We start from the raw sequence: 13,529 nt of genomic DNA, 5'->3' as shown, positions 1-13,529 counted from the left end.
GACGTAACTAACTGATAAATGAACTGATGCCTCGTTTTCAACGCAAGCCGCCATTGCTGAGAGAAGTGTGCCCGTTTCGAAGCTTTAGTGATAGGTTCAATCTGAAACATGTCAGGTATTTATCTTGTCACTTCGGCTGCTGCGATAAAGAAGTAAACATTGGTCAAAGAAGCATAATTGTATTTCACGATTAGCAGTACCTATTGATTAACCTTGTCATTTATGAGTTTGTTATTGAATACGAATTGCTGCTCCAATTCTAATTGTGATTGTGTTTACCCGGCAATGTTCACACAGACAGTTACGCTAGTACTAGCTAGCTACTTAGTATGTGGCTAGCTGCTCGGCCTTCGTATCGACTATGGGTGCGATTCACTCGCCGATTAGATTACTGGGTCACGCAAATACTGCTTTCCATCCCGATGTTTTGTGGAATGCATTAAATACTAACAGATTAGCTAATATTGTCATGAATCACAATAACTTGTCTAGCTCTAGTAACGCTCTAGTCCGAGATTCCTCTGACCAATGCCCACACCGACGATTTTGCGTGGATTTGGTGTGGCGTTAGGTCAGTGCACTTGCCTATGCCAAAACGTGGAATTTTCTTCGATCCCGCGCAGGATCGCTGTTTCTATCGACCCTCCAAACCTCACAATTGGGGCCTATCAATCAAGATCTGGTATGCCACATATATCGAAAACTGAGATAACTTATATGCTTTGCTCGGCGTTTGGTAAGTGACACTTGTACTCTTTACCTTAGTCGTATTTCGATTTGAAAATTTGTTGCTAACAATTTCCCTCCGACATGCATCGGCCATCCATCGTACATCCAACTGCAATTGCTGGGGAAACCACGCAACCTACGCTACTCTGCTTTGTTTTCCCACAATGCCAAGTTGATGCACTATGGATGGGCCCGATTGCGATGTCGGAGGGAAATTGGCTTTAGCACAAATTTTCAAATCGAATCGACTTAAGGTAAAAGAGTACATAAGTGTACTTACCAACGCTGAGCAAGCATATAATTTATCCAGTTTCTCGATCTATTGTGCGTCAGGGTTCTGAGTGATTTCTTACAAAACAAAAAACAAAAAAAATGAAAAAAAATAAAAAAAAAAAAAAGAACACAACCCCCAATTGTGAGTTTGGCAGCGATGAAACAGCAAATCCTCGGCGGATCGGGAGGAAATTCCACGTTTGCCATAGGCAAGCTTGCTCGGACCTAACCCACACAAATCCACCAAAATCGGCTCGGGTGCGGGCATTGCGTCAGAGGAATTCTCACGCGACTAGTAACGCTCATACTCATAGGCCGTCTATGTCCCCCAGGGTACTGCCGCGAACGCTACCCTGGGGTACGGTCCGCGTAATACCAGAACGTACCATAGGTCACTATTTGATATTGGTTTTAGGATTAGGTTAGCGGTTAGGTTTTAGGGTATCGGGTTAGGAGAAGGCGTAGGCGACTCCCTAGGGACTCGTTAGTGCGAGTAGGCTAGGTACGTTCCGGCAGTACCCCGGGCGGACATGACCCATATCAGCCTCTAGTACACTTATGCCCCGCGGTACAGTTGCCGCCGAGCGGCTATAGAGCGTAACATCGGCAATGTTCGAATGAGTTTTTATTCTCACACTTTTAGCTTATAATAACTTCTTCGGATGCCAAATAAAAACACGATGCTCTGCTGCTAGCCCGCTGACGCAGACGAAAGAATGGCGGTTTAACATCCGTGCAACCTGCCCACCCTCACTTGCAAATACATTGTGCCCGGCTCCTCAGCGCCGGAACCGCGCGAGCTTGCGCAACGAGACAATGGCGGCGTTACAACGTTGTATAAACAATCTTCGTCGACGCAGCTAATAATCGCAAGTCAATATTTAAGACGATAGTTTGCTGTTTAATTTTAGTGTTATAGTAACTTAAGGACATTTGCTCGGCAGAGAATGTGTTTTATTAGCTCATGCTGACATATCAGATGCAGCTTGTAGGAATCCGATGATCGTCCGGTCCGTGCGTCCGTCCATGCCTCCTGTTCACGTCCCGTTCAACAGTTTGCGGCCACAAATCTTAACCGCGTCGACGTGACGTCACGCATATTCGGACCAGGGGGGTAATCCGAAAACGCGAGTTGCGCGGGATGTCGAAGCTGGGGGGTCAAAGCGCGTCAAAGGTCAAGAGGTCTGTAAAATAAGCGGAGGAACATTCGACTCCTTTAACTTCAAGTATAGGGAGAAATCGCAGAATTGCCGGGCCCCACAAATCTAAAACGGCCTCGACCTAGGCTTGTGCATAGTCGGTGTATAGCATCATGTTTAGGAAAAGCCACCACTGTGCGAAATTGGAGGCTCACAGTCGTCAAGGGCACAGGGCAGATTTTAGACATTTTTTTCTGAGCGACATTGTCTGGACGGAGCTAATTGAAAAACTTTTTTGTTTCAGCGGTGACCTACCATCTTTTATAGGCCTTTATTGAAAGGAACCTTGAAATGATGCTTTCCACTGACGTGCCGAAAGATAAGTGTCTGATAACTTTTGACCCGCAAGAGAGCGATTTAAACATGGATTTGCTTAACTGTTACTGGTAGAAAGAATTTGTACTGCTGGGTTTGCCTAGTAGATCTATACATGCCTGATGTATGAGGCTACAATGTCAAGTGAAATTTCAAAAGCTAAATTTGGTTAAAGAAGTGTATGTTCCTTTAAATCGTATAATTTCTATGTCATTCTGTACTGTTCAGTATGTTACATGTAACGCTATTGCCGACTGCAGTGGCATGCCTGCCAGTGCATGATGATTAGAGGCAGGTTTTGCCTGCCTTAATTCGTGTACACGGTGCAGCTTCTATTGCAATTTGCAGTGTACGGCTTGCGTAGGTAATGGATGAGTGCCTTAACCTATTTCTGTCTTTGCCAAAGTTTAGTGTGCTACTACGATATGCATGGAGCTTCCATCTTTATCTGAAGACACTTAAACTTACGCCCGCCATTCTCGGGGCAACCTTTCATAACGATCCCAACGAACATTCTTTTTGCAGAAGGTTCCTGATACCATCCTGTGCATTCCACTTTTCGGCGTGTATGTGAACACATTTGGGACTCAGCAGCGCGTTTACGTAGAATCCGCACCATCACCACAGAGTCACCGCATATACGGCTTAGCATGCAGCGCTGTCGCTCTGCGGCCACTTGCTTTTTAATAGGGTTAGGGCTCACCAAGGCCCACCTATAAAACATTAGTTTCAGGCACGCGAGTTTGTATCAACCAATGGGATTTGGGAGTTATGCAGAATGCAGAAAGGTTGCTGAAATGATGTGTATCGCAACTCCGTATCTGCATAGCTGCGGCCTAACAAAGGTGTCACTGACGCGAAACTTAAAAAATGTTACGTTTATAGCCGTTGAGCCACAGACCTCAGATGAGCCCAGACGCGTCTGCGCTCTTGTTTGCATAGTCCCGAGAAGTTATTTATAAAGCTAAAAGTTGTGAGAATAAAACTCATTCGACATTGCCATGTAACATGTTACGCTCTATAGCCCTGCGGCAACTGTACGCGGGCTATAGTTACTAGAGCTATAACTTGTCATGCCTAAAAGCAGTGTCTAAACGACCGGACCCGGTTTCCGAGTTCTTAAAAACAAACAACCCCTCTTCTTTGATTGGTCAGTTTCCCGAACATAACACTATTAAACAGGACAAATATTATAATAGGGACAATGCTTAATTGCCACACATAAAGAAATATTTATTTACATTCCAAACATAGAACAAAAGTTACAGAACAAATAAATGCAGGGAAACGAATAAAATACAAAGAAATATACTGTAGAGCGTTATACTAGAGTAGCTCAGTGGTTTTAGTATGCAAATTTATGTCCAGACCTAACTCTTCAGGAATCCACTAATTTGAAGGTCCCAGGAACAATATCATTGGTTTGGCTGACCACATTTCCCACTGACGGCCGAAATATCTTTGGGCCACGCCCTTTGCAGCCGAAGTACTACCATTGGCACCGTGACTGTCTGATCGTACAGAACCGTTGGACCTAGGAGGTCTGTCCCGACACTCAAAATGTTGGCGCAATGGCCACATTAGGGAATTCGCGGTCAGTAATACATTTTCATATCAAAAGTCATATGCGTTTTTAAGATAATAAGCAAAAACGATTTTATGCATTGTTACGTACTACATTTATTTGGATTTCGACCACTTTTTGCCTTACTACACCCAAAAAACGCTCACACATTTTATGTTGCTTTCTCTGCCAAGTGCACGTTTTGGCATACTCAACATGATGTTGGGCATTTGCCATGGAGGCGGGCCAGGTCGTTCGCGGCGCTGCACGATAACTGGCAGCTATGCACTGTGTTATGCCAACATCCGCTTGCTTCATAATCCATACTGGAGTGCGATCTTGCTTTTGGTGACTGCAGGGTTGGGGCTTGCAACCACATCTTACACTGCAGATATGCTCGCCTTTATTGCTGTTCTCGTAGCCGTTGATGGAACAGCCACACAGCTGGTGAAGTCCAGTTCTTGGTTGGAGTGGTGGTACTGCCTCCCCATCGATATTCATCTGAAAGTCAACAGTCTGTCTTCTTTAATCCAGACACGACGAAACTTTTCAGCTTGCTTGTTATCTGTCGGTGGACAGTTCTTTATACACCAAACCTGTCCAGTAGGAGAGATCCTATGGCATGATTTCAAGCCAACAACTTTGGACCACTATTGCTAGGTTACTGGTCGCAACCGCCTGAGAGCAAGGAATAGCTAGGAGACCACGACACTCAAACCGTTGTCCAGTTGATCAACCTAAGAGTGGACTGGTACAGCTTTTCTTTGCTTTTCCGGTTACCAAGCCTTCACATTAGAGTTTTTGTTAGTTGCCAGCGTTTTTTGTTGAAGGGAAATGCAGGTGACAAAGACATCTGGTCACTGTCAGGTGACGTCCAACCAAGACTGATGTGAACCCCCGTGTTTTCACAACCCCATCATTAATATGGAACATTGATTTCTGTCGTCGGCTTCTTTCTTGGTTGCCTTTGAGAGCCTCTGCCGATTCTGTGTTTTCCAGTGCAGCTAAACAGATTTCCTGCATTCACTCCCATATACTCCTCAAAGAAATCTCCTTGTCCGCACTCACATTCTGCCAGCATCCACTTGAAGACATTACTCCTGCAACCAAACTTTGGTTCACATTGAGCTCCGCAGAACAATCAGATACGACAGGGATTTCTGATTATCAGACCTAATGCTGATAGTGATTTGTTCTGAAGACTTCTCTGTGCCCGCTCCATTTGCTTGAATTGATGATTTCTTGATAACATCAAAATAATGTCTATTCCTTGTGGACTCGCGAGCCTGGTAGCAAGAATGCTGTTGGAAAGACTTCTTCAGCCATTCCCCGAATGTGTGAAGCACATCTTTTCATCAGGCTAGTTTACGCACAATGCCCATGAAGTCCACTAGTTGTCATTGAGCGTCACTCTTTACATTCCTGTCTCCTGTGGAGTTGACTGACAGAAGTTTCCCTAGGCTAAGGAGGCTTTATCGGGCTTCTTCAATTTGATGCAATCTTTTACATTCAGTGGTGAGGAACTGGGATGTGCTGCGCTCGTCAATTCATACTTCAGGAGATCTAGCATGCTGTACCCTCTTTTCTCTAGCCATAGTCAATGTACCTAATCGTTTCTGCAGCATCTTTTTCCCATCGATTTCTTCGCTGGGACGGACTCGCTGCTATCCGCAAGGCAAGCGTGCGTCTCCTTACCTCCCCTGCCTCTGCCACGTTTCGTTATGCGTGCCACGTACATATGCGACCACCAGCGTTAATGCCTCGCACATGTACGTTGTGCCACATGCAGGCCCTCGAGACGCGACGTGACCACTACGTCGCCCCGGCGGATCGCATCAGTTCAAACAGACACGCGTTCAGTCCAGAACTTCACTTTAGTGGGAGAGGTCACGCGTGATATCACCGCCGCGCGGAAACGGACGCGTTGCGTCTCGAACTAGAGGTAGTTGAAAAGGGTCTACGAGCGGCAGGTACACAAATATCGATTATGGTGCTTTCAAGCACTGACACAGCCCTACGGCAGAGAGAATATTTAGCCAGACAAAACTTACTATCAGGCTAATCAGATCTAGGCAACGAGCGGTGGCAATTCCACATAGTCATAGTGGCACCATGTGGCATAAGAACAATGGCAAACGACTGTAAGGCTGCATTCGTCCGTTGACCCCCGTGCGATAACTCTCATTCGAGTACCAACGTCGTACGACGGTTCAGTCAGTGAAACCTTAAAGAAGAGGCCAAATGTGCGAGTGAGAAGGTGGTAGGCTGCGGACTACTGGAAAAAATGCAGATTGTTTTAATGCACCACCACTGCAGCCGTGCTCTCTGCGATAGCGGACTACGATACAACACCGGCCAAACCACACCATTCACCGTCAACGCTCCATGCATAGCTAGCCTATATATAAAATATTGTTTGTTTGCGTCACTTGACGGACCCTCCAAAAGGAGGCGACTCAAAATTATTTTTATTGTCATCGTTTTCCCATCCTTTTTTTTACAAGATTGTATCGCTGAATTATAATAAATCTGTAGAATACATTATATTTACCAGCCAAAACAAACATTCCATGTAACAAACCATGCTGATTTGCTAATAAAAAAAAACACTAAAAAAAGAGAAGAAGCCTACCTACCCACCGCAAACTTTCAGGCCTGGTCGGGTTGAGAGGCAAACAAGTTTTTTTAAATTTGTGGCCTTCTGAGAGACAAACAGAAACACCACCGCCACAACGATTGACGCCACTCGCCACCACCACCACCACCTACACCACCACAACGATAGATGGACGCGACCACAAACCGACCACTCACGATGACGCCGACGATGACCACACCCCACCACCACGATGACGACGACGATGACACCACCATGATGACGACGACCGACCACTCAAACAAGCTTTTGTTGACTCTATCTATCGCGCAATGGAGCAAGTCACGTGTCTGTCAAATAGGCACGCACATACATGGGCCTACCACTACGAAAGCTTTGACGCCGTTTTCTATCGGCCGCAACAGCTAGGAAGCTGACTGCACAAGCACGCCACATGCTGGCACGTCACAGTCTGAGAAGCCGCATGCGTCGCTAGATTCGCCCACCTAATCTTTACCGCTCCTTCTGAGTAACGTGGTTTTCCCACGAGAGACCCCGCCGCCGCCCAATCGCCCTGCCGGGCGCCCCGCGGATCGAGAACCGCGAAACCGCCCGGTCCGCCGCCTGTGAGAGTTAGAAGTTACGTTTCACGAAAACAGTCTTGCGTGTTGCGTAGGGATTTATCATGTTAGGTGCTGTCCGCCTTATCCTGAAATCTGGTGTTAACGAACTGCCTTGATTAACTCTCTCACCAATCTTCAACGGGCACAGCGAGTGTCGAACGCGCCTGAGATCCGTCCTACCTCCCTCCGCGCGCGCTATGTCGCTCTCAGCTAGAGATGTTCTCGAAGGTCTGATTCCCAGCGGGCCGGCGGGCCACCCGCGGGTGTGTGTAGTAAAGGATGGATTTTATGCGTTAATCCACGAGAAGCCGGGCATTGGCTCGCCGAAACCGCAACCCCTCAGTGGCGCAATCTTCGTACTACGAACTAATAGAGAAGATTGAACTCATGGATAGTGAGCGTGCGCCTAGTTCATACCTGTCATCTCTTGTCTTCCCAAGTATACACCAGATTGCCAAAGGCAGCCTGAGCCCTGTGACAACATGAAGATCTTTCTCGTGCTTTAGAGGATTCCAATAATGCCTACGTGCTGTGTCTTTTCTTTGTCTAGTCATCCCAATGCATCTACTACCAGCCACGACCTTGGCGCCCGGGCGCCTTTATTGTAACAACTTCTCGAGGCCATGGTCAAGATCCATTACTGCACTGCCTTGTCGGAGAGTGTGGATACAATCACCCAGTCCACCAATCTGTAAAGCATCTGTATGTGATACCCGGGAACTTCCTCTGTATGTCCAGGCAATCTTCAGAGCCGTAACCAGCGTACCCCATTCTGCTGTATAGCTTTGTCGGCCAAACCCGGGGGAAGAACAAAGCGCATGCCACTCCGCACAGCTGAAACAAAAAAGATGCCAATCGCCTTTGCCGAATTAGAGGGTAAGCATCCTCTCAGGATGGATACAGCTCATCCAGAAACAAGCTCCAGTACCTCACATTCTCATTACAGGCCGTTTCTTTTCCATTCTGTGGGGAACAACTCTTCAAGTCTGCATGTAAGATCTTGCTTCTTTCCCAAATCTCTCTGAACTCTGTTGACGGCTCAACATCATAACGCTTGAGCATGATGTAGCGGTTAGGTAAGGGTTCCAGTCGTTTGGTAACGGGTTTCTCAGTAACGGTTAACAACTAGAACAGGAACAAATTAGGAATATTGTAGGCGTAACATGCAGAAATCGGTTTTTGTCTTATTTATCTTCAAAAACCATTGACTTTTGGATATGGAAAACTGTATTTACTGACCCCCATGAATGTGGCCCACATTGCACACATTTTGAAGTTGCCCGTCGGGAGATCCTTTAGGCTCAACTCCGTTCTGTAGATTGTACAATCCCGTGAATGGTAAGTACTGCTCGGCTCAAACAACGCGGCGTGGCCAGAAAACGCATATTTCGCTCGTCAGTGCCGCGCGAAATTTTGTCACCAACCAAATACTGTTCCTGGACTTCAATTAGTTAGACGAGTGGAATTCCTTGAGAGTTTAGGTCCTGGACATAAATTTGCATACTAAAACCACATGAGCTACTAAGAAAAGTCGAGTAGTTGTATCTTATATTTAACGTATTAAATAATCAATAGCATAGAAGTTTTATTAGTAATTTGTGTTTCACTAAACAGAAGATACTTGTTTTACAAACAATCCCGCGTCAGCGTTCACGTTCACGTCCTGTCTCGTTCCAATTCTGCTCCCCCAAATGCTCTCGCGTCCCTTTTTAATATATGAACCCGCCATCCATCACGCGACCCAGTTCCACTCTACCCTAACCAATCACACACCACTCTCTCTGCTTGTTCAAATTATTACGCGGGAGAACATGTGACATCCCATGCTGGCCATCTGATACCACGAGTTCCCAACTAAACATCCGTAGAGCCTATCCGCGTAAAGCTAACCCAAGCCCCCTAACTATTTCTCATACATCGTATGTCTACAACGCCAACCCTTCTCTATTGTCACAACAAAACTATCTACGCATTAGCTAATTCAATGTGTACCTGTACATCATGTAAAAGAGAACGTTCTACTGGAATACAAAAGCATGAGAAAATAAAACACTGTTGAGAATGGTGTTCGAACACAGCTGCCGTTATATTTTAACGAAGCGAACGCTTCTACGCTTGAGCTACTCGGACCTACGTTGAAAAGTAGCTTGATATCAGACCCCAACCTAACCTCTAATACTAACCCTAACCCTAACCCTATCCCTAATTCTAAAATAATTAACAATTAACCAAAATAATTTAAAAATAAAATTAAATAAGTGACATAATTAGCAATCAGAAGAGAGCCGGTTGTTAGTTTTCAGCATGATCCGAAACCGGATCCGGGTTGTTTAGACACTTCCATATAAACCTGCCACTAAGCCATGCCTTGGTAACTGCTGTTTTATTATTTAAAATTAATGTATACTAGTATTACCACTACTAGGTTTAGTACTAGGAGTTGATAGTCACAGCTGATATCAATAGTGTAGCTAATAACTCGAGATTATTTTGGAATGTCAGTATTATGGTGATAAGCACCCCCATAAGCAAGCTTGAGTCACCGTAACACAACCAAAAGTGCTTCATTTCAGCCTGTGCGGAGTTCGGAACGGCTAGCTAGGTGAACTCGACTCGAGTGAGCAGAGATGATTCGCCTTACCATTCAGACAGCTTCTGGCGGCGTCCAGCCACGTGCGGCCGCCCTCGCCTTGCGCCGCCGAGTCTACGACCGGCGCGGCGCCCGAGCCGAGAAAGTCGAAGCTGCTTCATCGACGGGAAACAAGTGCCCTCGTGAACCCCGGCACGACGATCCTCCAAGCGGCAGCACAGGTCTGGCATCGACATCCCGCGCTTCTGCTACCACGACCGGCTGTGCGATTGCCCGGCAACTGCCGCATGTGCCTCGTCGAAGTCCGAGCCGTTCGCCGAAGCGGTCGCGCGCATGCGCGATGCCCGTATGAAGGGCTGCGTAAGGTGAGGACGGACTCGACATGAGCGAAGGCTCGCGGAGGGCGTCATGCGAGTCTCCTGCTCGTTCAACCACCGCTCGACTGCCCGCACTCTGCGACGCAGGGTGGCCGAGTGCGACCTCCAGCGACCAGTCGTATGACGGCTTCGCTCGGACCAAGGGTTCGCTTCACGACGATCAAGTACAGCGGGAAAGGCGCGCCGTGCAGGAGGACAAAGAACATCGGCGCCTCGGTGAAGACGCATCATGAGCTCGCTGCATCCAGGCACGCGGCGCGGCTGAGGTTCGGCAGCGAGGTCGCCCCGGCATCGACGAGTCTCGAACGCCGGGCCGCTGCAACGACATTGGCAGATCGGAAGCCTATCGTGGAGCAAGCTCTTCTGCGCGTGCGAGCTCTCCGAAACGTCATCGAGCGCTTTGTCCCGCGTCGGTGGTTCTCGGACGGTTCGTGCCTATTCCGCAGCTTGTTTATTATTACTTATTACCAATCTTTTGGCTTCTGCATGTAACTTTAACAAGTCATAAAATAGCGCCATTGTGAATATCAAAGTTAGGACGATATGCCTACGTAAACTGCCCTTGTGTAGTTAATAAGTATCATTACCTTATAGCAAAGTCGCCGTATTAGTTAGTCCAATTAGTCACTGCTAATTCCTAAGCAAATGTGCTTAATTGAAAATCCGTAAGATCTGGTAATCTGGCGCCAAACGCTAAATTGTTCGCGCCAATGCAAAAAATAGCCTCGAATTCGTTGTTAGGGTGACGTCACATGTTGCTTACGAGCGTTGGTTGAGCAGAGGGGGAATTTTTGTTTGTCCCGGGATGCTTATAACGACTAATGAGCTAGTAGAATGTATCTCTGGGTGTATTCTTGGTATTGAGGCACAAATAAATAACCGTGGGTGTTAATGAACCATTACCCACATGTCTTCAATTTCGGACACAGGTGTATTCGTTTGACTAATATACGTAAATACGCGTAGTGCCGTCTGCTTTCCACGTTTTGTCTGTGGCCGTGGTTAGTCCGCGATCCCCCCACAGTGTTGGCCCCCAACACAGCCTACTTCATTATCACAAGCGTCCGTGATTCGTACGTGGATTCCACGTTCATTACAATCAGAGCTACTGTTACATATACAGTTACGGTACTGTACTATCGCTAGCATTGCGTACGGCCGAGCATGCGTGCAAAAATGTCCGGTGCACTATAAATCTGTATCACACCCGTTTCGCCGTATGCGGTTTCGAAACTATAAACAAGTCAGTCAACTGATTTCTTGGACTGCGGATTTCAATTAGACATTGCTTAGTAACCAGCAGTGATATTGGACAAACTAATACGCGTTTGGCTATAAGGTAATGTACTTATTAACTACACAAGGTGCCAGTTACTGTAGCATTCGTCAACTTTGCATAATCAATGGGCCTATTATTCCTTTAAGTACAAATACATGTATTGAATAAAGTACATGTATACTGTACTTGTCTTAAGATGCATGTTAATTCGGATAATTAAATGGCATACAGATTTCTGTAGTTAATTAAAAGGCAAATGGTTCGACTCGATATTATTATACTTAGCTTGCCAAAGACGGGCGATGATTATGGAGAGATGAGTGTTACGCAGAAAGAGACAATTTTACAACGATCGTACTTCACTTTTCTTACTCGCCTCGTTAGTAAAAGCTGGATGCTGTTGTCTCGATTTTCAGTACACTGAAGCCATGAACTGTGTGTAGACCCTAGGGACTACGTTAAATGCGTGTTTCGTGCCCCATGTTAGCAACGCATACTAGTGTCTGCAGCAACCCTGACATGTGGTTCTTCTCGTGTCGTTCACCCTGACGTGTGGTTCTCCTCGTGTCGTTCACCCTGACGTGTGGTTCTTCTCGTGTCGTTCACCCTGACGTGTGGTTCTCCTCGTGTCGTTCACCCTGACGTGTGGTTCTCCTCGTGTCGTTTACCCTGACGTGTGGTTCTTCTCGTGTCGTTCACCCTGACGTGTGGTTCTCCTCGTGTCGTTTACCCTGACGTGTGGTTCTCCTCGTGTCGTTCACCCTGACGTGTGGTTCTCCTCGTATTGTTCACCCTGACGTGTGGTTCTCCTCGTGTCGTTTACCCTGACGTGTGGTTCTCCTCGTGTCGTTCACCCTGACGTGTGGTTCTCCTCGTATTGTTCACCCTGACGTGTGGTTCTCCTCGTGTCGTTCACCCTGACGTGTGGTTCTCCTTGTGTCATTCACACCGCGTTTGTGTTGTTCACACCGCGTTTGTGTTGTTCACACCGCGTTTGTGTTGTTCACACCGCGTTCGTGTCGTTCACACAGCGTTCGTGTCTGCCTGCAGGTGCGCTTACGTCTAAGCCGTACGCGTTCACGGCTCGACCGTGGGAGCTAAGGAGGGTGGAGAGCATCGATGTGATGGACGCGATAGGCAGCAACATCGTAGTGAACACTCGTACTGGTGAGGTAGGCACAAACAGACACGAGCGTGCATGCGGGTCTTTCACGCTAAAGGACGCAGTGCGAGTCTAGTAAATGGTTTTTTTACCTAAATATTCCCTGTTGAGATAGGGGTGCGTCTTATATGCCTGTGCGTCTTATGTGCCGTAAACTATAGTATGTAACTATACGCGCGTTGGCAAGGAGTAGGAGTAAGGGCAGACATAATCCATGGCTCATTTATTGTTCTTTTATTATTATTATTCAGTTATTATTATTAGCATTATTATTATTTATTATTAGCATTAGCATTATTATTATTATTATTCATGTATTATTAGCCAGCTGTTTAGTGTGGATTCCTAATGGTGAGTATTCAATTGGTGGTTTTATTCGGAGATTTTCTATAGAGTGGAGGTGGTTGAGAGTAATAATTCCCACGCGGTGTTTGCTGATCGTAATTCCCTCCTCCGCAGGTAATGAGGATCCTGCCGCGCGTTAACGAGGAGGTTAACGAGGAGTGGATCTCCGACAAGACGCGCTTCGCCTACGACGGCCTCGCCCGGCAGCGTCTCACCGAGCCGATGATGAAGGACGAGAGCGGCGCGCTGAAGCCCTGCGACTGGGAGGAAGGCCTTTTCAAGGTCGCCGAGAAGCTGCAGACGGTGAAGGAGGGCGAGACGGCAGCCATTGTTGGTGAGTGGCGGCAGCTGGAGGCCCCTGTCGGATGCATAACTGGAGGAGCGTTTGTGATTTACGTAGAAATTTACATTTTTAGCTCACCTTGACATCGTCAAGCTGAGCTATTGCCATGGGCGTCGTCCGTCGTACGTCCGTCC

General features: G+C 46.9%; 1 protein-coding gene and 1 long non-coding RNA gene across 2 annotated transcripts in view; one reads left to right on the top strand and one right to left on the bottom strand.

Annotated features, from left to right (window-relative positions):
• LOC106812667 overlaps window positions 1-9,118 on the bottom strand; it is a 12,353-nt gene extending 3,235 nt beyond the window's left edge. Inside the window, exon 1 of the long non-coding RNA XR_001394365.1 lies at window positions 9,073-9,118. This is a non-coding gene — a long non-coding RNA (uncharacterized LOC106812667). The remainder of the gene's footprint in view (window positions 1-9,072) is intronic.
• Window positions 1-13,529, top strand: part of LOC106812666 (NADH-ubiquinone oxidoreductase 75 kDa subunit, mitochondrial-like) — a 27,094-nt gene that overhangs the window by 8,715 nt on the left and 4,850 nt on the right. The window contains exons 3-4 of the mRNA XM_014816595.1: window positions 12,596-12,717; window positions 13,167-13,386. Of these exons, the coding sequence (XP_014672081.1) occupies window positions 12,596-12,717; window positions 13,167-13,386 (342 nt within the window). The remainder of the gene's footprint in view (window positions 1-12,595; window positions 12,718-13,166; window positions 13,387-13,529) is intronic.

The sequence above is a fragment of the Priapulus caudatus genome, unplaced genomic scaffold (assembly GCF_000485595.1).
Source record: "Priapulus caudatus unplaced genomic scaffold, Priapulus_caudatus-5.0.1 Scaffold671, whole genome shotgun sequence".
NCBI classification, from domain to species: Eukaryota; Metazoa; Priapulida; class Priapulimorpha; order Priapulimorphida; family Priapulidae; genus Priapulus; species Priapulus caudatus.
Note: the sequence above shows the minus strand (reverse complement) of the source record. Positions and strands in the feature narration are given on the sequence as shown.